Source organism: Convolutriloba macropyga, chromosome 3 (genome assembly GCF_964194025.1).
Source record: "Convolutriloba macropyga chromosome 3, txConMacr16.3, whole genome shotgun sequence".
NCBI lineage: Eukaryota > Metazoa > Xenacoelomorpha > Acoela > Convolutidae > Convolutriloba > Convolutriloba macropyga.
The window spans coordinates 21,562,072-21,590,065 of NC_134470.1; the positions used below are offsets into that span (position 1 = coordinate 21,562,072).

Consider the following 27,994-nt stretch of genomic DNA (forward strand, 5'->3'; position numbering starts at 1 on the left):
CAATAACCCCGAACATTTTTCCACCTTCTGAATAGTAATTTACATTTATTGCCCATCATTTAAGTTTACTGCAATGGTGTAAAGTTGCTCAGTATATGATCACAAACTTAATCTGTAGTGTCTTTAGGATTAGTTCTTGATATATTCAAGGCATCGTACAGGTTCCATTCGGCTGACACAGACAGTAAAAGAATCAAACATCTTAAAAGGTTCTTCACTTTTGTCGCACACTGACTCAATAGGCATGTTGTCCCTCGATGCAAAAGCGCAGGCGTCTCGCGTGTCATACTGCAAATATCAATTAATGCCCGCGTGATACAATTTATTTGGGTCATCAAAAGGAGGATTTCGGTGGTTGTTCACATTACCTACGAAGCAGCTCTTCTGGATTTAAAAAAAAGAATAAGTAAACTGCTTTAAACTCAAACCACTAACTTAACTAACCACTGACATTTTAGAAGGCCGATGAGATATGCCATTAAAAAGACTAGGAGACAAGACAAACAAAAATCAAACAAAACCAAACATTAATTACGACCAGAAATCAATGTATGCATATTTTTTTTAAAAACTTAAGTCAAATTTTAAGTCAAATTAGCACTAAATAAAAACTGAAGTGAATGAAAAAAAAAATTTATTCACTCAACTGAATATGGGACCTGCCTATAATGAGACTAGGTAACAATCAGACAAAATGACAAAAGGGAGAAGTTTATTTTTAAAAAAAACGATTTTAGTTTTTTTTCTCAAAAACAAAATTTTTAAAGTAGTCATTGAAGCCATTAGCTATCAACTGAAACCAAAAACAAGAAGTTTACTTATAACTCCAAATCAAAACATTGGAGTCTTTGACCTCTCGTTAGCCAGATGATGTCTGACTACTAATAAAAGAGCAAACAATCCTGAAAACATTGAAAAATTCAATAAAAATTTGCTAAAAAGCAGTGTCAAAACCAAAAAAAACTTTAACTATCAACTGAACTGAATATACATTTATGTATAATTGGCCTGCTTTCACTGCTATTAAGAATTGAATTCAGTTTGCTATTATTATAAGAGACACCAAACGTCAAACTCAAATTTCGGCAAAATTTAATAATTTTTTATCGAAAGTATAAAAAAGTCGGAAAAGTTCTTAAAACAATTAAGTTTTTCAAACGAAAAATTTAAAGGTCATAAAAGCAACTAGCTTTGGAGTCAAATACTTGAAAAGGTCCCATGTAATTCAACCTCTACAGGAGGCCATGGACCTGTCAGCATCCAGAACATATCGTACGACTACAGAAGAACGGCAAATATAGGCAAAACTTAAAAATTCAAACAATTTTTGGGAGAAAACGGCGACGAAGCACTTCAAAACCGAATCTATTCACCAAAAATCTAAATGATGTTCCACAACGCATTTTTTGCAAAGCCGTTGTTATGATATATGCTCTGTCATTAGCGTAAAAATGTGACAAGACGAAAAAGACAACTCTTAGTCTCAAAACAAAAAACGGTTTCTGAAAACATAAAGCGGAGTAAAGGCCGAGTTCCCTCTAAAACTGATTTGGCCTTTTTGTGGGTCATGGGCTACAGATTGACTTTAAAAAGGTTAGGAAATTGAAAAAAAAAGATAAACATAAATCTACTATTTTTCGTTCTGAAAACAAATATTCTTGAAAGTCAGAAAACAACAAGCTTTCAACTATAAAAGTTAAATAGTTCAATTTTTAGCTGCATAGAACAGCAATGCAAACTATCGTTAGCAAGATTTAATTATAAGACTAAGAGATAACAACAAAAAAACTTAAAATCAAAAAAGAAAAACCACTTTACGCTAATAATGTGTCTCTGAAGCCATAAAAACTGTGAGCTTCTCTCTGAATATTTGATATATTCATTTAGCCTCGCTTGCACGTACGAACAATTACGTTGGTAATTGAGCAAAATTTGTAGTCAGTCCGCTGTAATAGCATTCTGGCGAGAAACGAACGAAAAATGCAAAAAAATAAAATAAATATGAAAAGACAGCGACCTGTACTATTCAGACCCACGAATAGACCAAAACTGGCTCTGAAATTGTTTTCGTCCCTTAAAACAGGTATTTGTTCCTAATATTAGCCAAGTACCTATAGTTTGACGCCAAAAACCCAATACAAAATTAAATTATGAGTTTTTGATAATCATCACGGTTAATTTAGAACAAAAACGGGCAAATATTTAATTCCGAAACACTCTCATATAAAACGATAGTCAGCCAAGACAATTTTGGAGTTTTAGAAGATTGTGTCAGTTTTTTGGGTTTATAATTCCCGCTAATTTGATCAAAATATTCTCTATTAATGCATTTTCGATTGAAAAAAGGCTGAAATTTGAAAAAAATTAGCCAAATTGTTAGCAAAATTTTGAACTCAAATTGTTTAGCCTTTATTTTGTCTTGAAAATGAAAGCCATAAACATTTTTGTGGAGAATCTTAACATTTTTTATGCAAATTGGCAAAAATTGTTAGGAAAATACGGAAAAATGTGACTAAAAATAACTCAAATCAGTCATATGTCCACAAAACTTTGAGTCTCGATAACTCCGTAGAAAAAGAAAATCCGAAAAAAATCGTTTTACTTCTATCTTCTACGACGAACGGGCTTTCTAATACCATTAACAACTCTCTACAATCGGCCAAAATTGACTGAACGAAAAAAACCGTTTCGGTATATGGTTCCTCCCCCACCAATGTGGGTCGGAACAATTAAGATACTTTTGAGTTGCCGAAGTTTCTCACAATCAGAGATATGCAGAGTTAATCAACAATTGGTCTTTTCAACGAACGGCAGTGTGTAACCCGATGGATTTTTATGCAATTGTTTTACAATATTAGTTAAGTTCTCCTTCAGTTCTGCCGTATAAGCATGCTAATATTTATCGCACAAAATGGTGAAAACTGTGGATGTATGTCTGAGAAGAAGAGGCTCAGTAAGTAATGCATTGTCCGGTTCTTCTTCATAGAAACGTACACAACCTAGATTAAGTCAAATATTGTAACCGATCAATTGAGTTCCAATCTCTCATAATTGAACAGAATGAAGAAAAAGGCAAATTTTCCTACTTCGGCATTCAAATTCAATAATAGGATTCCAGTTCTAAATAGGCAATCAAATCGGGCGTTGAAGATTCCTTATCAGGCTAATAGTACTGCACTAATAAGAATCTTCTATAAACTAATCCTGTTCTGCAAATGCACAATATTGAACAAATATTGCAATTTTCAAATGAGAATATAGGAACGTCTTCTGCGAAACTTTCGCTCATCACTAGACGGAATAATGCCCAAATTAATGGCACTTTATTATGTTCATTTGCATACATAAACTGATCAATTCAGTGAAAGCAGAAAAACTGCGAATTCAAAAGATTGCAAAAAAGTCCTTTTTATCTTTGGTAAAACTATGCTCTGTAACTCGTTAACTTCGCTGAAAAAAGTATTTCATAGAGTTTTGTGCCTTACCTTTTAGTTTTAAGTATATAGCGTTCTCTTAACATCAAAATTTCCTCTTTTCCTTCTTATTTCATAATAAGTCAGAGAATTTTTATCCTTCTATCCTAATTCACAAAGAGGGGTTGCAATTGTTATAAAAAGTCTGACAAGAATCTTTAATCTTTAATCGGTACAGAAAGTTCAAGCATTCAACTAATTTTTCAAAGATCTGTCTGAGATGATCTGGCAAGTTGTCATTGTTGCATAAGACTTTCTGTGAAAAAAACCTATTTGCTTCTTAACTTCAGAATTGTCCCTCTCAATACTAATTGTGGCTTAAGAAGACAATTAGGGGTTTTTCCATTACCATAGTTCTGTTTACAAGAAAAGTAAAGTGTACTCAAGTTGCCCACGTTGGACAAGGCTTTGAGATACTTCACTTTGAGTTAATTTTCAATTGCATTCTACCACTAGATATAAATTTTACACCTCTGAAAAATTTCAAAACTTTCTACAGCGCACTAAAAAGATTGATAAGTTTATACAAGAGTTTCAAGACACTTTTTCTCAACATTAAAACTCGTCTTGTAATACAATTTTATACTCGTTTATACAGTTTGAGAAAATGAATTGCTCTATTGCACGCGGTTTGTTTGGTTTTGTATTTTTGTCAGTATCTTTCTGATTTCAGTTGCACTGGAAAACATCATGTACGGTTTTCATTGTACTTTTTCAGTTTTCCTGTAATGTTTTATAGTAACTCTACCACTGATGAATTTTACTTTACCTGTAAAGTTGTTTAGTAACTCTATCACTGCCAGTCTCAAGCAAGCAATGAAAATGGAGGAGGTATAACAACCCAAAATTTACAGAAACATTTTCCACAGTCAAATTTCACTAAAATTGTATATTTTATGAGTTTTCCGTTTAGTTTTGTCTCAAATGTTCTGTTTTGTTTGCAGAGGAGGCTTAAAGACGCGTTTTTACTATTTAATCGTGCCCAATTCTCCTACAATTATTTCAGTAACTCGGGAATGAAAAAGGAGGAGAGAAAATCACCAAATCTTGAATGAATTTTATTAAATAGTTCTCAGGCAGTTATCATGCGCTTTTATTATTTCAGGGCAACTTACTAAATACGTTGGTTGCTCACGCACGGTTCGATAGTCTCACAAAATTGGCGGGGTAGGGTCCGCTGGCAGTAGTAAATATAGGGAGCACTGGGAAAGGGGGGGTTATCATGCCATGGGGATAATAGGGTATAGATTTGCATGGGGATAATAGGGTATAGATTTGCATGGGGATAATAGGGTATAGATTTGCACGGGGATAATATGGTATATAATTGCATGGGGATAATATGGTATATAATTGCATGCGGATAATATGGTATATAATTGCACGCGGATAATACGTTATATAATTGCATGCGGATACGTTCTTATGCGGATAATGTGGCGGTAATTGTCTCGCCGTCTGACTTTCTTTTTCCCCTAACTTGACCGTCCGCTTATTGAACTTAGGCTAAAGAAACTTTCGTACAAATTGAACTGAAAATAAAAATTGAATCAGGGGCGTTCAAATTAAAGCAACACTCCAAACAAAATCTGAACAAATCTCGCACAAAGTATTTCTCAACACTATTCTGAATTCAACACACTATGAAATTGAGTTTGTACACTGTCCCCTTTCACTGTTCGCCGCTACTTTCTGTAGCTTCTAAATCAATGAATGAACAAAAACTTTGTTCCTCCTCTGAGCTGCTTCTATCAAAGTCAACAATTTGGTCATCAGAAATGTCCTCATCTCTTATTCCTCCCGCATTAATGAAACCAGGATCGGGCGGCGAATAGTGGCTGGCATTGTCCAGAAGTAGGTTCAAGTTATCGCTACAGTGTTTTCTCATTCTTTTCTCCGGGGGTGGTAGATATGTTGGAAAGTCCCAATCCACTTCAGTGTCAAGAAAAATTTCACTTAAATTGTCACTATTCTCTGTACTGTAATCCCAACTTATTTGACTTTGGTCAGGATCAAACCATCCGAGCGAACTAGACGTTTCGCTTTGATTATCGCCCACCACAGAAAAGTGTCCATATGGGAGCGTTCGCAACCCATCTCCGCAGATATATCTCTTATTATCAAATGCGGATAGAGATATTTTATTAGCTGTCACCGTTTTCAGTACATGATTTTCGGATGTTATTCTTGAATTTACCGCTCTAACTGGTTTCGACGTTTGGAGAGTTTCTTTATATAATTCGTGGGTGAGAAGTTTTTGGGCTGCCCTGGTCACACCTTTAGCAGACAACTTGCGACAACCTAAACAAGGTAAACATGTTTTACAATAAACTATTAAGTTTTGTTATGTAGTTTCCTCCAACGTACTTAACTTGCATTCAAATTACTGAGGGAAAGGTTAGAAATTATTCATTATATGGACTCACTTTTTGATGTGATTGAATACATCTTGGTTTGAGGCACACAAACTCGGATATATAGTCTTCACTGAATTCGTCCTTGAATTTAAGGACTTCAGACTTATTGTTGTTGTCGTGAAGTGGGTGGTCTTCTGGATAGGATGAAAAATCGAATTCGTTTTTTACTTCCGCAGATTGGTTGGCCAAATCCTCATACAGATCTTTTGACTCAATTCTATATAAGAGGCTGTCTGTATCCGAGTACAATAGACGACATTGAAAGTTTTGTCGCATAACTTGATAATGAAAGCGGTACATATAGTACTTAGACAAGTCGAGCACAGTTGCACCCACAATAGTCGGCGTATTCCTTGTTATAATTTTCGGCTTGCTGCACATAGCGGCCATGTTCTCCCCAAATATTTTGAATCTCTCAAATTCGAATTTCGAAACAAGTTTTTCTGCTCTCTCCGCATTTCGAGTAATTTCCACCCTCGACTGTCGCCTTTTCGACTCAATTGTTTTGCCATATACAGAATTATTCATGAGTTTATAATAATTCTGTTGGAATTTATTAGTTGCGTTTTTCCGCATATTGCTATTCAAGGTAATATACGGTTCGAGCCATCGTTCCTGATTGAATTGCAGCACGCGGTGAAGTTTCGTTATACGTAATCCAAGTTGCACATATAATTGGAGTAATTTATAATGGACTACGTAGTTCTTCTTGTCAAACAGTGTTTGCAGTAGTTTAGGGACCTTAGCTTCAGGAATATTGTACTGCTCTTTTAGGTTGATTTGGAAATCGCTTAGCCACACGTCTTGTACATTTTCCTTTACAGGCGCTAGCGGATAATCCCTTTGGTTGTCGTGAACGTCTGTGGTCGAGGCACAACCCGAATGTGGAAGCCTCTTCTGGGTTGAAGCCCGGTAAGAACTGATTGTTGGCTTTGAAGTACCTCGTTTCGAATACGGAAGTAATTCCGCCTCTTACTGACTGTTCAATCATGTGCAGGTGCTCGGGTTCTGTCAAAAGTTCTACGCGTGCTTTTGTTATCCGTAAAGCTGCATCTTTTGCCATATTTGGCGCTGTGAAAAATTGCGCCACGTCCAATCTGTATGTCTGGAAGCTGATTTTGCGACAGTATTCCGAACAGCAGGCCAAAAGGGCAACGTCCAGTTTCAAATAGGAATCGTGGTAGTCCTGCATTGTCTCACAGTTTAGCAGCTGCCACATCTTCTTCGCTTTATCTAATTCGGACTCATTGATTGATATTTTTCCGTTTTCGAAAGAATTCGTCCATTTGCTGAGAGCCGGCAGCTCCCTCTCCGCAAACTTTGACCGGTCGCTCATGTAGGAATAAGGATAATAACCCTTCTGCTTCAGAAGTTGTCTGTCAGGTGCAAGAATATGGGCGAACATAGACTCCATTATACCAAACTCTGACTCTGGCAAGGAATCCACCAGCTTTTCGAGAGATCCGTTGAAGAGTTTGTAGGAATCAACGAAGCGTAGATATTCGTAAACAGGTACGACCTTCTTGTCAGCCCTCTCAACTCTATCAACTTGCACTCCCAGCATCATTGCAATGTATTTTTCGTCTGTTGCTGGTATGACGTTGATTGTTGTTGTCGGTTCGCACTTTTGCAGACTAAGACAAATATGATGGAGGTCATAATTTTGGATGTTGTGTCCAATTACGGGAATAAAATTGGAATTCCGGCGCGCTCTGTTACACTGTGGGTGGGCCCAACCCAGGAAGCCGCCGCTGTAATGGCAGTGGTCCAGATTTTTTCGTCAGTTTCTGAGAATTCGTTTTCACAAATCCAACACTGTTTGCTCGCATCTTTATGAAGTGATGATCGGTCACCACGGAAGAAAGGGTGTTTGCGCTTCTGTTCGTGTATATCCTTAGCAAGTTTATGAATCATTTGAAAGAAATTTTGCATGCAGTTTTCCGAGCTGTCCAAATGAGTAAATTTGGGCTCGGGTTGCCGTGCTCAATGACAGTCAATGCAAAGCCACATGATTTGTGAACTTCAATTGGTCGCGATGAAGCTCTCTCTTCACTTGGAGCACAGGAGGGCACTGGTTTGAGAAACGACTCGAAATCAAAATAGATGACTAAGGGAGCAAACCAAGTAGCTGACCAGTTTTTGAATTTGTATAAATTATTGTCTGGTTTTGGCATGCGGATAACAGCTGGTGGATTATTACCGCAAACTTCAACATGATCCTTAAAGTTATTAACATCCTTGTGACACAAGTAAAGACAATTCCGGCATAAGTGAAGAGTTGACTTGAATTTGATGTTTTTGATGAAGCAGAACAGCCTGCACAAATCTCTGATAAGAACGTAGTGGTGTTTATCATTCTCATAAAGAAGAAGCAAATCGAGGCTCAATTCGGAAGTTGTCCTTTTAGACACCCGCATTGGAAACAAATCTCGGTTTTCAAATCCAAAAACGTTTACCTCTACGTCGTTAAGTGTTTCAAACTTATCAATGTCATTGAAACCCATGAGCATTGAAAACTCACCAGCAGGCTGAAGCGATGACATGTTTTGATAGAGCTCGGGTGATGTTAGCTTTAAAGAGTCATTTCGTCCTTCTTCTCCCTCAAAATTGTTGCATTTAAGATAGGAAGCTGCGATAAAGCTGTCAATGAAACAGTTGTTGTCTGTATGGTTTCTTATGTTGAGAAGGGCTCTACAATTTTGTAACTTTGTTGGTAAGGCAATAAATGAAGATCCAGTGGCCGGTCTGTATTTGGCGAACTTAATATTGACGCGAATAACTCTTTCCAACATCCAACCACTTCCAGAAGAGGCAAAGGTGAACAACACAGCGAGCATTTTTTCCACCATTTCTACAAAATTCTCATTTGAGAGCCCTTCAGCGTACACAGGAGTCATCAGAGAGTTAGCGAAGATGGTGATACGCTCGTCGTCTTCATCAGGGTCACGAAATTGTTTGAAAAGTTGCAGTTCTGCTGAGAATTGAACTTTTTGCGGGCCCGCTGATAGTTTTTGATCAATCAGTTCCTGAATTCGCTCCTGTTTGAACTTCATGAACGCCTGGAGGTCTCTTGCTGGCACCATTTCGTCATCCGTGGGTTCTATTGAGTAGGATTGAAGACTGCCATTAAAAGCTGACTGATCGGAGGGTTGAGTAGGTTGAAACTCAGCACCAAAGACTGGAATTGAATGAACTGACCTTGCATGTTGGGCATAGAGGTGCGATCTGTTGAATCCGAGGTTGCAAGCCCGACAACAGTTTGTGAACCTTGAATGCTGAGTTTGCATGTGTTCCTCCAGTTCTGACATTTTTCGAGATGTAAACTCACACAAAGAACAGTGATAAGTTGGTAATTTCATTTCATCTGGATGAAATTTTGTTTCATGGCGAGAACGATTTCCTCTAGTGCTAAGCACAGAGTCGCAATACCGACAAGCAAAAGTCATGACGATAGAATATAACAACTTGACTTGAATATAACAACTTGAATTGAATTTAGGAAAGAATTGAATGATTCGGAAAACTAGTATTGCACTTTGTGGTAATTGCATTCGCTACGAAGGGTGTTACATGAAGGCATTCTGTATAACAACGTAGTTTGGTGGGCGCCAATTTCAAACATTTGAATTCGTCAAAGTTTATTGGTTGAAACTGGCGGGAAATTTTCGGTTCGAATTTTTATTGAAAATAAACGCAAAAAAGATATAAAACACTTTCCGATTTCAAAACTATGTGCTAGTAGACCCTCAGAGGGGTCATACCGAGTGTTGTTTTTGTGAATCACCTAAAACAACGCATTTCAAAAAGTGGAGAAGCATGTTACTTTCTTTTGAGTTTTTCAAAAAATTACCATTTTAGACCTCTTAAAAAACGGGTGGTTAGAGTTGTCCTACGCTGTCAAGTGTGATGAGCAAAATTGCTCCCCGGGACGAAAAACATAGGTCCGCACTAAAAAAATTGCTCTAAAACGAACCGAAAAAAAGTTATTTTTTCTGTCAATCATCATAAATCAATGTCATTAAATGACAATTACATGACAGAAACATGTGTCTTTTTTCTGAAGCCTTTTTCGATGACAGGTGTTATGAGAGAAATTGATGCCGTGGGCCCACAATGTGCAAAAATGCAAAGAAACGCGATCTAACATCTTTCCTTAGGGTACTTCATATGCTAATTAATGCCAGATGTTAATGTGACATTGATGACCAGATGTTTTGGAAATCGGTGAAGGAGCCATTTTTCGGCCATGATGCTTATGACCAAAGACATCCAGCATGTTCCCACAAAGACATTGGTATAAAAAAATTTCCAATTTTTTTTTTCATTAATTAGCAATTATGTTAATTAGTCACTAATTAGCCGTTAATTAGGCGCTAATTATCTCCGTAACGGTTAAGTTAAATTTGACGAGCGTGATGAGATGTTTTGCAGGACACAGTGTGCTGAGAACCCCTGCACCATCAGTTTCATCCCAAGTGTTTTTTGAAGCCCTCATTTTTGGGGTCAAAGGTCAGAGGTCATCTATCAAAAAAAATTTTTTTTCTCAATTTTTTCAAAATTTTTTTTTCACAAACCTGCTTTTTTTACCCTGTTGAACGAGAGCGCAAAGCTAGGCGGTGCTGCTAGAGGACGTAAAAACTTTTTTTAACAGAACCTAATGACATCATTTGGGTTTTCAAGTGCAATTTTTTGAATTTTATCTCTGACGGATTACAATTTTTGACAACTTTTCCAATTTATGAATTGGTTTCAGAGTTCATATGCTGCTACTCTTTTGGCATAATGTTAACAGGTCTTTTGAGCCAAAAACCGCACACATTTTGCAAAACAAAAATTGTGTTAATTCCATATAACTTTAGGCTTAACAAGCAGATGTTTAGAATTTTTATTGATTCGAAAGTCTAATTGTGGATTATTACCACAAAAACTAAACAGTTCATAGTGATTGCAGTACATGAATGCCTGCTTGGAGAATGATATCTGTGCTTGCGTCATAGGGGAAAGTAAAAATCTTCCCTGAACAATTCCGAACATGATCACTTACTTGAATTATATTTCTGTCTAAGTTTTGAATAGAAACACAAAACGGAAAAAAAAGAAGTTGTATTACAAATTCAAGAAATAGAAACGAAGTAAAATGTATAACACAAACACGCACAAATTAACATCTCAAATTTGAAACAGTTTTTTATATGAAAGTAAAGTTTCAAGTTCTAATTAAGTTAATTTAATCGAATAAGTCCATCAAAGAATTTTCTGGTCGTCGCTTTTTTGGTGCACCGCTAACGTTTGGAGTCTCTGAACACGTGGGTGTTTGGAAACTCTCGCTCATAGCCTCTCGCTTTGGCGTTTGAAAAGTTGTTCCGGACAGAACGTTCTCGTCAAAGTTATCGAAATCGTTTGGAGGGTTCCTGATTTCAGCAAAGAGAGATGGGCTGGGTGCCGGCGTAACAGTTGGACTTGGGTCAATTGCCGGTGTTGTGGGTAGACTAGATAGTGTCGATTCACTGTGAGGCGAATCAGGTGATGAACTGATTCCCCACAAATTGGCCAAATCATCACAAGCTTGATATGCTCCGAGTTGATTTTCAAACAAGGGTACGCACTCACAGTCGTAGCGGTAGAGAATTCGTTTGGTTTCTTCAGGTAATGTGTCCATATTACAATCTTGAAATGCTGGCAATACTTTTGCAGGTATGTGACCTCCTGAGGTAAGAATGCTGCATTCCGAAGGGTCTGTTTTTTCGGGCAGGGCGGCAATTGCATTTATAAGAAGCTTTGGAAGAAGACAGTGATGGTAAGTGTTCCAGACATTGTCTTGTTTTCGTTGTTGGATGAGAACAACAAAGTTTTCATAAACTGTTCGATAAACCAAATTTCTTTCACAGGAAGACTCTGATTCTGCGAGAATTTTAACCGACATTTCAAAAGTTAAGTGTTAAAAGAATTCAATTAAACAGATTCGAATTTGTTGCTGGAAACAAACTGCAATTTGACTCAACACATATATGAATGCCGCCGAATTATAGCTCAGGGTTTCTGTGTACAACTTTTGCATTTGTTTCACGTAAGCTAGAGGGTCACATCTGTTTTTAATTTTGAGCCAACATACACACAATTTTAACTTGAGCGTACCACAGATTGTTATCCAGGGTTACATCTGTTTTCAATTAACTGTTGTTATATATTGTGTTCAATGTGTAGTTTCTTATCTGAGGTCACATGTGCTTTTAATTTGTTGTGTATATGATTGCTTTATGCCTTTGAAATTGTGTTCAACATGTAAGTTTCTTATCTGAGGTCGCATCTGTTTCTAATTTCTAGTGTATATGAGTGCTTCGAAATTGTGTTCAACATGTATGTTTATTATCTGAGGTCGCATCTGTTTCTAATTTCTAGTTTATATGAGCGCTTTATGCATGTGAAAATTGTTCAAAAGATCACATTCGTGCACCATATGTTTGCCATAAAAATTGTAATGAACAGACTCAAGTACGCCGTAGGCGTACTTGAGACTGTATTCGCCAATCATTTGTTTTTAATTGAGTGTTTGATGACACACGTGTAATCCAAGCTTGCCGTCGCCCCTGAGTTGGAGCGTTCACAATAATTGTTAAGGGAAATAATATCAAGTTGCGGCATGCCTTTCACTTCCACTAAAGACACAGAATTCGGCGATTGTTATTTCGACATTTCGAAAACTGATAAGCGCTTGATCAGAGCAACTGTGAAAACGTATGAAAGGACGGGTAGCTATGTGTTTCTAAAATTGTTCAAGAAAGCGGAAAGCGATTACGAATTTCAGCAGAGAGTTTCTCTAACTGTTCAAGAATTTGAGAACTTGATTGAAAAGTCAGCAGATATACGCTCTCAGTTCACAGAAGAGGAATCAACAAAACCCCCTCCAGCAAAAAAACCACGATTCCAACAAAAGTCAGAAGAAGTTTCCAAGACCAGCAACAAAAATGGTTGAGGCGATGTACGAGCGTTCACCACATTACTTTAAACAATTTCAAAAACAGTTCAAGTTTCAGATTGTCGAAGAGAAACCTACCCTTTCTAACACAAATGTTTATGCAGTGTGTGCCCATTTTGATTCTGAGTTTTGCGGCTTAGTAACTAACCATTATCACGTTTTGTTTGATACAACAACTTTCGAAAAGGAAACTTTGAAAAGAAACCAAAATTTTCCTGTGCCTTGTATTTTTACAACCTTCAAATTTTTATTTTTGACTGCAACAACTTTGGAGACTAATGGAGACGTTTTTACAAAGCTCAAATTGGCGGTTGAATTCAACAGCTCCGCAGATAAAGTTGACTCACAGACAGTACGCAAACAACTGCCAGCTTTTGCCTGCCACAATAATATGAAAATTAGCAATGCAAAACAAGTGAATATAAATCAAAAACCCTGTGCGAAGATGACAGTAGTTGCTCAAAAGACGATCTACAACGCCCGTCCTCCATCGAAACAAGTTCAAACTGATTTTGTTAATAGTGAAACTATCCGAAGAGTTGAAAACATTTTGTCTGGTCCTCATTCTGGTGCTTTTTGTCAAATTATGGATATTTTTGTTAGTGGATACGGAAAATTGAATATTGATACTGATTTGTTGAGTGTTCGCCTTGTGTACGAAGAAAAAATTAAATTTTGAAAAAATAATTTATTGCAATCAAGGAAGGGTTAATACAGCATATGAAAAGCAAAGCGAATTAATTGAGCATCACTCAGTTTTACAATTTTTGGTGAGTTAAAAATATAATGAGCAATATAAATACAAAAAAGTCCACAAAGTTTTGAGTTTTTACTTTGAATTGGCTGATCCTTCAGTAACTGATAAATTTTTGCATTTTCTTCTAGAGAAATTAATCTTTGGTAGACATCTTTGTATGACGAAATAGACTGTCCGAGAGGATCAGCGAAGAACAATTGATCCTCCTCCTCTTTCTGGCACAATAGTAACCAATGGGTGCCAAAACTTTCTGCAGTTGCTGCGTTAACAATTAGGAAACAGTTTGGTTTCAACTTTTGGGGGAAATTATTTGCAGCGAAGACACCCAGAAATTTATGCTTGAGTAAAGCACATCTTTGAATAAGATCATTGATATCATCTTCGTCCATTTTTTTAGTTTGTCAAAATGTGATTCTTTGATACTCTTCTTGCACTATCAACAAAAATTGTACTAGCTTTTTCACCAATAATGAAAATTTCAATATTGTTTGGTAAGGCCACAGAAAATTTTAACTCAACAGATATTGAACAGTTTGTCAGTTCAGGGTGAATAAAGTCATGGGATGCTTGTTGGGTACTGGTCAAATCAAAAACCATTATAAAATGGTTTGGGTAATCTGTCAAACTTATTCCATGTCCATTATCAATGTAAGCTAGATCCGATATTGTATTAAAGTAAAGACGTTTGTCGTCAGCTGTAGATATTGGACTATCTGCCACAGGCAAACCGTTTCGATATACATAAATCTGCTCTAGGTTGAATTTTCGGAAATGAAATGGATTTTGCCGGTTGTTACCCAGAAATGCTTCATTTGTATTTAAGCAGATCGCCAGTCGGCGAATTGGTTCTCTCGCAAATATATCTTCTTGTTTCCAGCTGTGTAGACCCGTTGAAGCCAGAAACGTTTTTGTGAGCGTTTCAAGGTAAGGATAGGAGGCGGGACTACTCAATAATGTTTTCTCAATGGCGGACACAACAGTGTCATTGAGGGTCATCTTCCGCACATACAAATTAGCTTCGACAATTTTTACTTTGTATTGTTTCGCAGCATCATCAGACATTATAACAAAATCATCAATTGAGCGTCTGAATGCAATTCGAAGTGTCACACCACTTAGCAGATGTCTGTCGCAAGTGAAAAAGTCTAGAGCAATTTTGCCATAGAAGGTGCATTCAGCTGATTGTCTCACCAAAGTTTTTCTTCTGTTCACTTCTGCAGTTGATAGCGTTCCCGGGTTTTCCTCATAAGAGTATCCCTGACAGGCCAGCCATGCATTTTTTGCATCTTTATTATGTGAGAACTCGGTCTCAATGAAACTTTTGTGAGCATAATTTCCGTTAGCGTTCGAAATTTTCAGTCCATTAGCAGACACTGTACAATCAGAGAATAGTGAATGTAACACATTATTGCAAAAGTAGGGAGAATCTGTTTTTGTAATGTCAGCGGCGGCTGTAGCGTCATATTTCAAATCAGCTTCAGAAGACTGGACAATTTTACATTTAACTTCGAGGAAAATTTTTTGTAAATCAATGAAGTTGTTTCTGTCACCAGCGACTTCAAATTCTAACATGGGTCCGTTTGGGCTGTAGATTGGACCCAATTTTTGACAAAAACTACCATCAAAAGTCACCAGAAGTGAGGGTTTTTCAAATAAATCCAATGAGCTGTGAGTTGCTTCTGATGGTAACAAATTAGCGATCATCGTTCACTTTAGCAAAAAAATCCGACCGACTTCTTTTTGGTGCTCTATGCGTTGAAATGGTCTTTCTGCGTTTCTCGCCTACTTTCATTGGCTTGCCTCGTATTGATTTCCTCCGACGTGAAGTAATTCGTCGAGAGCCTCCAGTCTGTTTTTTAACAGTTTTTGAAACTGCGTTCTTAATTGCTTGTTTAGGAGATTTTTTGTTGCCCACTACATCCGGAATCTCTGGTACACTTTGTTTCAGGAGCTCTTTCCCGATACGTTTAGCAGTTGGCAAAATGAAGCGACGTGCTAGGGGCAGTGCAACACGTCCAATTCCTGCAGCTAAAGCTCCAAAACCACTTCCTCTTTGTCGATAATGTCCAGAGAAATGAGGCAAAGACGTAGCTTGATTAGCATAGTAAGAATCCATTTTATTGGGAAAACTTTTTGAATTGTAGTGTTAGAATAACTTTTCCAGTTCCCGAAAACGGAACTAATTGTCCTGTTTCCGTCCGCAGTTCAATTGAAATTGATTGAATTGTGTTGGTCAAAAGTTTTTTGTAGTCTAAATTTGTAAAAACCATCCGATGAGTTGGTTCAAGCTCACATCCACTACCGTTTTTCAGACGTTGTTTTGAATCAATGACTCTCAAAAGAGGCGCCTTAGTGTCACCGACGTATTGGTATTCAATTATGTTTGTATAGATGAAAATAAGATGCTTTCCAGCACAAAGGTCGGCTGGAAATTCCCCATAATATGCTTTTGTATCATCACTTTTCATAAGCCTGTTTTCATTTGGATTCATTTTGTACCCAATATGAATTCCGTTACCGTCAGGAATACCTTCAAAGCCAATGATGCTGGGGATGTCTTCACTGGGAAACGTAATTCCCTCATATTTCCCTAGCAAAACTTCGTATTTTCCAGAGCTCTTAATTTCTCTGAAAGAAAAATTGGGTAATCCAACTGTGCGCTTAATTGTGGCAAGAAGTTGCGCCACCGTATCAAATGTTCCTGGCATAAAAGCTAGTTTTTGCCCGCTATAAGGTCTAGAAATAACATTGACTCCAGAAGACATCTTTTGGGAATCTTCATAATCTTTTAAGTTGTATACAGTCAGATTTCCGTTTACAATATTTTCTATTTTTGTTGGGAATATGATTTCACTTAGCGCCACTCGCCAATCGCCTGAAAGTTGGATTTCGTCATTAAAAAAATTCCGAAATGATGCAAGTGTGTTCGAATCAAATATTTCCATTGAAGCTGATGAAACCACGTGAACTGTAAACTCGTCTTCAAACCGGTTATTGGACATTTTCAACGAGAGGGAGCCTGACAAGTTGTAATTCTGGTTGATAAAATTTTCCTTGAATTGGTTCGTTGTTAGCGTCGACTAAAGAGTATGTTGGTGGGTTTAATGTAGGTATTCCCGTTATTTCAAATACTTCGTCTGTGAATGATTGCTTATAACTTTTCCGGAAAGCTTTGTCCTTTTTAACTATTCTTACAAAATCCCCAATGTAAAACTTGGGCTTCTGAGTTGTGCTTTTTTGCGCGATCAATGACACTAACCGCGGCACATCCTTTTTGGTAACTTTATTTGGGGCAAGTTTAGTTACCCGATTTACTCTCGAATTGATTGTTTTCACAAATTGGTCTAATTGGTCAATGTAGGAATATGTCCACTTTTCTTCAAGGTACCGATAAATTATCTTTTTTAGTGACCTAATGTTCCTCTCTGCAAATGCAGACTTTTTTCGCTGAAAGTACTGTATAAATGAATTCCACGTTTGTTGCACAATTGTTTGAAAGCTCCAAGAAACTCTTTACCATCGTCAACCCACACTTTTTCAGGCTGCTTATTTTTGATCATCTTTTGGAATGCTTCAGCTGTTTCCGTCGCATACTTTGTTTTCAAGGGTTCCACACGCAAATATCTTGATAGACAGTCAACTGCTACCAAGAGATATTTTATGTTACGGTTATATTTTGCTAGTTTGTCAACGTGCGCCAAATCCAATGACCAAATCTCATTGATGTCCTTTACAAAAACTTTAAGCCTGGGAAATTTTAATCGAATTGAACGGTACTTTGTGAAAGACGGTTTTGTCTCCAAGTAGGACTGCACTTTGCCTAATGGTAGCTTGCTCTGATTATGTAAGCGTTTTGTGCTTCCATAGGAAGCTGGTCCTTTTAAATAAAGTTGTTCCAAACGTTTTACCTCAGGAGAAGAAAGACCATTTCTTTTGACTGGTCTCTTTTTTGTCTGTCGTTTCGTCACTTGTTTCTTCGTAATCTCTTGTTGGGTTTGAATTGGATCCACTACTGCGGGGTTTTTCTCGGCTTGGGTAGAATTCTTGTTCACTTTCTGACGAGTTTTCCAAGATTTGCTTGGCATAAGTGTTTGCAACTAAATGTGGTGATATATCGAGAGCAGTCAAAATTTTTGAGTACTTTTTAATGTCAATTTTTTTTGTGCTTTGCTGTAAATTATACAAAAAAGTAGAAACTTTAACGCCCAGTGGTTTTTTATTGATATGAAGTACATCGTTTCCTCCAATGGAAATGACGTCAGATTGCATAATGTGTTCAAGTAAGATTTCAGATCGCTTAATTTTGTTTTTCTCCATTGGTTCAAGTTCAGATATTATAGACTCAAATTGAGAAATTTTTTGTTTCTTTAATATTGGTTCAATCTCACTGTCTTTGCTGACTGGTTCTGATGTTTCTTCTTTAGTAGCCTCCTTGTTTTCGTAAACACTGCTCATAGTTTCAACAGGCTTTTCTTCTTTTTGTGGTTTTTCAGATTGATTTCTTTGAAATAGTGATAGTTGAGTTGCCTTCTGTTCATAATTAGGGTTTTCCAAAATTTCATTTTTTACAGGTTGATGTGACAAAAACATTCGTTTTGGAATTAAAATGAATTCTTCCGTATGCATTATTCTTTTGTCAAGTATCGATAGCAAGAAAATCCAACAATTCTCACCAATTCTGTTTCTTTGGCTAAAAGTTTCCTCTTTAGTTTCAAACTTGTTTGATTAGATAATAGTGTTTTGAATGATTTCTCGTAACCTTCTAATTTGGTTTTATTAACTGGAACGTTTCCATTGACAATATTGAGTAAGCACTCGCAAAGGAATTTAATGAACTTATTTGGAGCTGTCTTGATTATTTTTCCTACTTTTGAGTCCGATATATCTAGCATCTGCCGCAGCATACATAGTTCTTTCTCTCTCATCAGTTAAGTTGGTGATAACAGCTTTAGCTGATGGAAGATAGAAAATTGATGGACCTGGAGGAACAATATTTGAACAGTAACGTAAGACATCGGATGTTTTTGGATCTAAGTCGATTAACAAATGACCAAACTGCTTCCTGATTGCTAGCTCATAACTTTCCTTCAAAAATTGTGTGTTATTCAGTTGTCGACCAATAAAATTAATTTGCTGTGTGTCTCGTGGTGATTTGAACAAAATTATGTGTGTTTTATTCAAATCAATTGTTCTAGACCATTTGCTCTGTTGAAACAAGTTGTGTTTAACATATATCACACTAATGTTTCTATGTCGCCCCGCAGTTGCTAATTTAGAAAACTCTTTGTCGTTGAAAATTTCTTCACATGAATCGTCAAAAACAAGCAGACAGTTTTCTAACTCTGAAACGAGTTCAAAACCAGAAAACTGTTTGAATTCTACGTTCAATTTTTTCTCTAATGACTGATAATTTGGCTGATCATGCTGATAAAAAAAAGATTTTTTGAAACTCTGGGAAAAAAGTGCCATGTAGTAACATTTTGAAAATCAGCTCAGTTTTTCCGCAACACGATGGCCCGCAAACAGCCATGAACAACCTGTCAGAAGTTGAAATTATTTTGTTCATAACTTGGGATTAGGAAGAGCGTACCCAACTGTGCACGAGAGTAGAGAAAACCAAAATGTTGATTCTTCGCAATCAAGTTTGAAAAAGTCTAATTTGATCAGAGAAACAGTTATGAGAAATATTATTATTGAAATTTGTGTAAAATATACCACTTCTGATTGAGGTAACCTCGAATTACAGAACCTCCAAGACTGTCTTTCTTGGTGCTCGGCGTCGAAAACCAAGTCAGTTATACCTCCGCCCAAATCCAACTGATCTTCCGCTTTACTCATTTTTAAAATTTATTTGTGAAAAATGAATTGCAAACTTGTTACAAAATTATTCAGCGATATATATTTCATACAACACATATTCAGAGTCTTTGTCATCATTTCTGTAAGTGATTGTATAATTTGCATTTATTGAGTCTACTTTATCTCTGAAAACAATGGACTCTACATCGTTTTCTTTCACCCGCCGCTTGATTTCTTTGGGAAGACTCTCATCGTCCAGAGACATCAGAATTGGTACTGCACGCTTGGGCATAGGTAAAGGGGTTAGTTTCAGTCTTTGCATTTTCTCTTGTATAGACATGGTAAAATTGAAAGTATTCCACAAGAGAAAGATATTTCTTAAAAGCTTCTATTTCAGCGCCACCACACACAATCTGCTGTTTTCTCAGAATTGTTTGTCCACGAGAGTCAATTCTTTCCTCCTTGACTAGTGTTACAGTCAATTGATTGTCGGGCGCTATGCAACTGTAGACTGTCAAACTTGGAGATAAACTCACTTGAAGCAGTGATGGATTTGTATTCTCTGGACGTCGATTCATTCATCAACCAGTGATAGAACAACAGGGCTTTCTTCCTCGCGCAATGCCTGCTCTTCTGTTTTTTTGGGCAACTCAGTGCATGTAGGTTGCAAACAGGAGTTTCTCGATACAACTTCAAATGTTCAACTTTTGGACAAGACAATACCTCTAAATTTATTACGTTTTTTTGAAGTAGTTCCGTGAGAGTACTTGTTTTCTCTTTGCCCTTGGCGTAAAATACCGCTAATGGAAATCGAAGAATAATGCTGTCTATGATTTGTTGCAAATAGCAGTAAGGATATTCTCCGGTTTCCCAGAGGAGACCGTGTAAAAACTTAGAAACCCACTGGTAAGACTTTTGATCACTTGACGAGAGCGTTCTGTATGAATTGGGAGGTAGAAAAGAAATTATGTCGATAAAATTCTCAGTAGCAATAGCAAGTTCTTTAACTATGAAGCCAGATTTATTCCGAAAACCTTCAAAGTTGAGAACAACCGCTCGTGATTTCAGCATTCCAACATACTGAACAATCGTCCTTTGAAAGTTTTCACGTAAAGACAAAATGCAAGGCCGGTCACGTGACCAAGATACTCGTTTGTTACTGGACAAGGTAAAACGTATGAGTAACCCGGTCCTTTTTCGCTAAACTCATAAACGAAACCCGCAGCGTCATGAAGAATAGCATGCAATCTCAAAATTTTGAAAGATTTGAAATATTTGTCCAGCGACGAATTATCAATACCAATTATTCCCCCATAGGGACGAAGTTTAAGAGCAATGTCAAGATCAATGTTGGGATCCAAATGCAAACAAGTTGCTAAAAAGTACACAAATCTTTCTCCATAATCAGGATAATTTTCTTTCAAAAATAAATAGTTTTCGTGAATACTTTTTATGTCTACCGTCGCAATCGTTGATGCCATTCCCTTCACCAAAGTTTTTCAAAATGAATTTATTTTTTCCTTACTTGCCTCCCCAATTGTTTTGTCCTCGCGCTTCACTCTTCCCCCATATTGTTTCCGTACATGTAAATACATTAACTTTTTTCACCATGCAAATAATCCATACGATATTATCCCATGTAATAATCCATACGCCATAAAACTAAATTTAGACTATCCGCATGCATACCCTATTATCCCATGGCTAAGGATCATTCCATATTATCCACATGCAAATATATACCCTATTATCCCCATGCAAATCTATACCCTATTATCCCCATGCAAATCTATAACCTATTATCCCCATGCAAATCTATACCCTATTATCCCCATGGCATGATAACCCCCCCTTTCCCAGTGCTCCCTATATTTACTACTGCTGGCTTAACATTAAAACGTGACTTGTACCCTCAAATTTACTGGTAGCGTTACTGGTAAATGAACTGCAGCCTTATGATTCTGCGTGCATGTCCGCAAATGCAGGTGCAAAGTTATGGTTATCAATCTGTGACGCGAGAAGATCAGAACAATTTTTTTGTGGTTTTTGTTCATTTTTCCACGAAAAAATTGTTTGAACTCAGTAAAAGTGGAATCTATTGGAACTCGCAACAAAATTGGCATGCGGCTCAGTTCCGTTGACATTGTCCTAAAACCTAGTTTACATTATACAAACCAATTAATGACCACTTGCTCCTGTCTGGCGAAAGCTCAGTTTAAAGAGTGTCCAATATATTAAACTTTTTATAGGTAGAAAAATTTGGCGAAGTGCGGGATACACTTCCGCGTCCGATGCAGCAGATAGCTTGAACGATTCTCGTCAGAATAAAAATGGACAAAGAGAGAACGTGTATAACAAGAATTGTTTGTTTTCGTTGATGATGATGTGCATTCATCGTTATTCATCGCTCAAATTCTTAACTTAAATGCGTTTCTTTTCAAGCGTGCGTGTATTTTTAAAAAAAACATTAGGCGGCCAGTTTTAAGTGTTTTTCAGTTCATCCGTCTCCAAGTTATTTATCCATACAGCTCAATCACTGCTTGAACAAGGAAACCAAGTGTTTAGAAAAAGGGATTACTACCACCTCCAAGCGTTCAAGCAGGTTCAGGGATTGTAGCAGAGTAGCAACAGCTACCGACGAAGAGTAACAAGTTTTTCGTTCGAAACTCCGTTTTGATTGCCCTAATTCAGTTTTTGAAAAGTTCTTAGCCATGATTTTATCTTAGGAAAGCCGACAATGAACCAAAACGAGATGTGTTCTTTTTCAAACTTTATACAAATCATGGACTGTTTGGAGGCTTGTCAAACAGAGCAGTCCTCAAAGTAGACGATAAATATAAGACAACCCAGAGTATACAAACAATAACCACGCGTCTTCAGGTTTTGTTGACACAAATATTACTTTCTGGCTTGCTGCTTTCCGTAGAAACGGCTGTCACTGCAGACAAAAAAGATGCAAAAAGGTGCGCGAAGCGAACGACCACGGCACGGGGAAACGGTTGATCCACGGGGGAACTCCTGACCGGGGGACCGTGTGATGCTAGGTACGGCCTTAGTGCGCCTCCTTATCATTCTTGATCTGGACTTAGTATACCGCACCTTATTAATCCTGATACGGCCTTAATACGATAAGTTAGAAATCATATTACGGCCTTCTTAAGGGCCGTTGCAATCTTAGCAAGATCTCAGTACGCTTTTTATCTCAGACTTATACGGTGACGCACTTGAGTTTGGCCTCACGCAATTACCAATAAAATTCTGGCAATAAATTTAAAGGCTAATTACATGCTCAAAATGGTTTTGTTTCCACAAAACGCAATTTTTTCGGATATTGACCACGTAATGCCTGGGTAAATTAACACCCGGATCGAGCTGCAAGCGATAATAGGCTGATTAATTCTTTTTAAAATGCGTTGAATGTGTGTTTGTTTTGTAATAAATGTGCTGATTGGGATGAATGTTTATTTCCATGAGCTGAATATGAGCTTTATTTCTATGGAGCTGTTTGTTTCTATGTCATCAAAAAAATTCAGCATTTTTCCAATTACCTACATAAGTTCGGCAAATTTTCTAGTGCATTTCTTGTCTATAAATTTTGTACTTCGGAAAAAGCAAATTCAACGTTTTCTCATTTCGTCAAATAATTTCAGTACAAATTTTAAAGAAATTCAGCACTGTCTCAGCACAATCCGTACATAAACTACATTAAATAGAAAACATACCTTATTATATTTCTGACTTGGCGAAGGTTGTCCCTTGCTCCATTTGCTTGCAAGGTACACAATCGGTTCATCATCGGGATTTTTGAAGTATTTCTCATTGGAAAAGCTGCTCTTACGTCCATTGCCGTCAATCAGAGATCGATCGAGGCTCAACCCCAACCACAGAAAGTATTCAGCTCCAGAATCTATTCCAGAAGTATTATTGATAAATTGGAATAAATCGTCAAAGTCCCAATCCCCTCCAGGGGCATATAGGTTTGCTGTGCTTCTGAAAAGGAGAACCTGCTTTTTTATCATAAATTCTGCAGGAAAATAATTATTTGCAGAACTTTTTTTCATGCTACAATTGGTTTAACAATTGGTATACATGGTAGAGGTGGTTTAATTTTGTTGGCTTAGTCATTCGACGTGTTTGCTAGTGTTATTCATATTACTCATTCGTCGCTGTTTTCTACAAAGCAGCCTTAGTTGCATTTATATTTACTTTCACTTCGAATTTCGTAATCTATTATCTACGGCTTACCGCAAATCTTGTGGTACCAAACAGTTCTTTTGATTTGAGATATGGTTAGTGTTATTACCCGGGTCGAGAAAAAAATTGGTTCTTCTGTTATATCGGAACCCGGAAAGAATAAGATGACAGTTCGAAATTCAGTTGTGACCAAATTTGAAACTAAGATTGAACAAGAAACTGACCCTAAAGAGTATGCAGAACGAAAATCAAAAACAATTATGTGGAAAACAACTAAAGACCTCATCCAAAAACATGTCAAGACGCTCTAAACAAAATCAAAGGAGAAGAAAAACAGACGCAAAATGACAATACAAGCTGCGAATCCTCAGTACATTCGAATGTTTCCAAGATCATTGTATGTAATTATGCCAAAAAAAACATAAAAATAGAGGCAATCAAAACGGAAAGTCAAACATTACCAGAAATTAAAATTTCCGCATAGCAAATAATAGCAACAAAACCACAAATTCCCAAAAGAAAACACGCGGTGATTAAAACAACACAAAAGACAACAAGCAGACGTCAACGCACAACGTTTTCTTTAAACAAGTCAGACGAATCTATGAATTCAACACAAACATGTCCCCGAACCATTACACCATGAAGAGCTCCTTCTTGTCAAAAATGACGACAAATGATCAAGTACCAACGCAAACCGAATAAAAACATAATTTCGACAATCCAGAAAACTGCTCGTCAAAATCTAAATGGCCTTGAAACTAGCATACAATTAGGACTTTGCTCACAACCTCATACCCGACCCGATACTACTTTTAACAGAATTATGAAAAACCTTCTATGAAGTTCAAGGAAGCCGAATGTTTCTCTGTGAATTTGGTTATTTTGCCCCGGGGAATTGTGATAAACTGTTACACTTAATCTTGTTGATCCTAATTTTGTGGCGCTAACTTTCAAACTAATTAAAGCCTTATTTAGTTCATTTCGTCTTTCATATTTAAAGTTCAATTTCTTTCAAGATTTGTAGATCATTTTATCCATTTGTTCATTCCTCTTAATTTAATGATATGATTCAATGTCTGCTCATGTAGCGAATTTTGTGGTCTGTACCGCAATTTAAGTTTTCTTTGTTTTTGACCAAAATTTAGTTCATGATCAGTTTGCTGATCAAAATCTGCATTTCATTTTAATTTCATTCTCAATAATCCAAATAGATTGTTCAATTGACTCTTTTAAAATAACTATTTGCCGAGCAAATCAGGCAACTCAAAGTCAGACTCAAAATTTAGTCTTTCGCTAAGCGAATCACTAGAACTAAATAATCACTTGTATTTGCAAAGCAAACACCAATTAAAAGTTGCTTCAAAACCAAATAATTCTACCAAACTGAATTATAAGCGATTCCCTACCGTGAAATCACCCAAATCTAAGCACAATACAATATCAAATTTCGATGAGCGAAAACACAATTCATTATAGATTTTTCATCTGTACGACGGTGGCGAGGAACACCACATTTTTTTCTTCTTATATCATATCAAAGAGCATAGATGATTTTGTCTGTTAAAGTTCTTTTAACTCATTGTTTTAGTTGAGACCAGGTTGTCAGAAGAAAACAAAAAAATTTTCAAAATTAGCAGAAATTTGTTGAAGTGGGTCGTCCAACAACTTGTATGAGCAATTATAAGCAACTTATGAGCTTTATCATGACATGTACCGCTCGCAAAAAATGTTGTTTTTTTAAGATATTAAATGAATTGAAAAACTGGGTTTCTTCTTATACTGAATTTACTTGTCATTTATAGATTGAAATTCAGTGATCATGCATGGTCTGATTCCATCAGAATAATGTTTCCCTGTTCATTAGTTGTTACTAAATTACAGTAGTGAGTTTAAATACTTACTCTCAATAGATTACTTCTATACAGATTAGTTATCACTCACTTGATTTCTCTACACAAAGCCTGACTGCTGAGGGCTGTTTGTTGCGAATTTGTGTGGTGGGTCAAATGGGCACACTTGACCTTGTTGTGGATATCTGTCTCGTCAGGGAAGTGATTCTTTAAATCCAGAACAGAATGACCTTCCGGGCACTTGAAATAATCTGACATAAACACATAGAGTTAATTCTGTAGTTGGATATATTTTGTTAGCGCCCCATCTCCGTGTTTTTATGACCACAGGATTTACAGTTTTTTTAATCAGATGTACAACTTCGTAAGGCCTTTTTTAATTTTGTATGTCTTTTTTAATTTGAAACCTTATCTCGCAAGATCAATCTGCCCAATTATTTGAAAGATCTTTCAGCTCAAACCCAGTTGGGTGGCGAGCGAACCCACGTTGAGGTAAACGACCCAAAACAGCACTGATCCGACCAACGTGGTCAGCGCATGGGGGGATCAGGGCCGAATTCAAACTATGCACGGTTTGATCATGACCCCACTGATAACAATAAACATAATATAGGTGGTCTAGAGTCGGATCAATGTGGTCTACAGTCTGGATAGTCTTGAAGTACGGTCTGGATAATTTGATTCGCTCACTTTCCAGATTATGTACGGCTAATCAGAATTCTTGCAAGTCTGATCAGATTTAAGAGGTCCAGCTGCAGAAGCCAGCAAAACAGTCGGTTCCCCGAAAAACAAGTATTCAAAAAGGCCTGAAACATGTTTCCAAAAGCATCGTAAGTAAAGTTGAAGAACCTTTAAGCGCTAATCCGGTAATAAATACTGGAACCAAACACTCTTTCCCATAAATTTTAAAGAGTAGCCAATAAAATTTGAAACTCCAAGCCAATCGTATGAGAACGAAAACTGGCCATTGTGCCTTTTGAAACATGGTAATTGACGTGATACCCCCATACCAAAAAGTGAATATCGGGGCATTGGCATTATTTGTCATAAGAATTTTGACTGTTCGTCACTACACTAACATTGGTTTATTTTTCTGAAGAAGGATCGATGCTTAAACTCGCGCCAAAATACACTGACCAAAATTTTTTTCATCGCGTCTGGTTAGATCCCTCGAAAGTTTTTGGTTTTATTTAAAACACGAACACAGAATACGTAGCTCAACTTTAACCTCCTAGAGTTTACAGTAACAACAAAAGAAAACCACAGGGGAGTGTGGTTTACTTGATAATCAGCAAATTTTTTTGCAGAGAATTCCACAAAAACCTTATCTCTTTGAATACTATTATAACTTATCCGTAAACTATTATGTAGTTTTCACAAAAAGTTTGAAGGACTGCAAAAAGGTTCACAAAAAGTTTGAAGTTTCAACAAAAAAACAGTAAAATAAAACAGTTGATTCTGTTCTTTTTTGCTCAAATAGATCATAATCTAAACAAATTAGTTTATATTTGCGGCAATTTTTTCCTTCTTTCTATTACTTTCTATTAATTTTGCTTCGATCTGTATTGTTTTCAGTTTTTTCAAGCGAGCTTCGTTTTTATACTGAAGTTTCCTGACTGATGAAAAAACAATAAAAGAATTTTATGTGATTCCTGAGTTTATACGGGACAAACGATGTTCATTAAAACTGATAGAGCACCAAAATATCTCTCGATTGTAGATTGAATTGGCATATAACTTCTGCGGTCATCCGTTCAGTGTAGCGCAAGCTCATGTTAACTTAAACTTTGAATTCTCGTAAGAAATTCTATTCCGGAAAAGGAGATGATAGAGCAAAATTAATTTGTTTAAAACTTTGATTAACAGAATGAAACTTCAGAATTTTGCAAGTTGCTAGATATGGAGTATTAAATAGTGCAGTTTGCGCAATTCAACAAGAAGATCGGGGCGCTGTGGTTTTTTTTGTACAAAATTTAGCCAGACTATGCTTTTTTTATAGTACTTATACCTTGATAAGAAGTTTCTTTTTAAAGAAAAAGATTTCTATTAATATAATTGGCGCAACAACCTTCATGAGGCTCTGCCTAAATTGGCAGAGTTGAAAGTTTTGAAAAGATTGATTCAAGTCGCTGGAACACTAACATCCCACTTCATTCCCTTTGGAATTTTGTTGCTTGCAACCTCTTTCGTTTCCAGAAATAAGAACATCCTTACTACGACAGCTCATATCTGCCGGACATTCAATCTGAACAATTTCTTCGCGCGATGAAACAACATGAAAGAATACGAAGAAGACAAATACTAAAATCAATGCGTTCATGTCTTGCTATGTGATATAAGCTGCCGATTTATGTGAGCGAGAAACGCGATAAATGAATTACTGAAAGTTGAAAAACTGGCCGGTGCTTCTGTGCGGACAGATTTAATCCTGTGTTCTTTTAAAAGAGACCCAACAAGAAAACTTGAAAAGAGCAGGACCCAGTCTTTTTCAAAGGTCAAAGCATATAGAACTAGCAAAAATACTC

General features: G+C 36.8%; 1 protein-coding gene across 1 annotated transcript; it reads right to left on the reverse strand.

Moving 5' to 3' along the window:
* Positions 1-27,963, reverse strand: LOC142336942 (uncharacterized). Its single transcript, XM_075385934.1, has 4 exons — positions 27,612-27,963; positions 25,561-25,720; positions 23,145-23,412; positions 1-288 (listed from the first exon to the last, which is right to left on the reverse strand). The coding sequence occupies exons 1-4, from the start codon at positions 27,787-27,789 to the stop codon at positions 130-132; spliced, it is 765 nt and encodes a 254-aa protein (XP_075242049.1). The 5' UTR covers positions 27,790-27,963; the 3' UTR covers positions 1-129.
* Between the last annotated feature and the right edge of the window lie 31 nt (positions 27,964-27,994).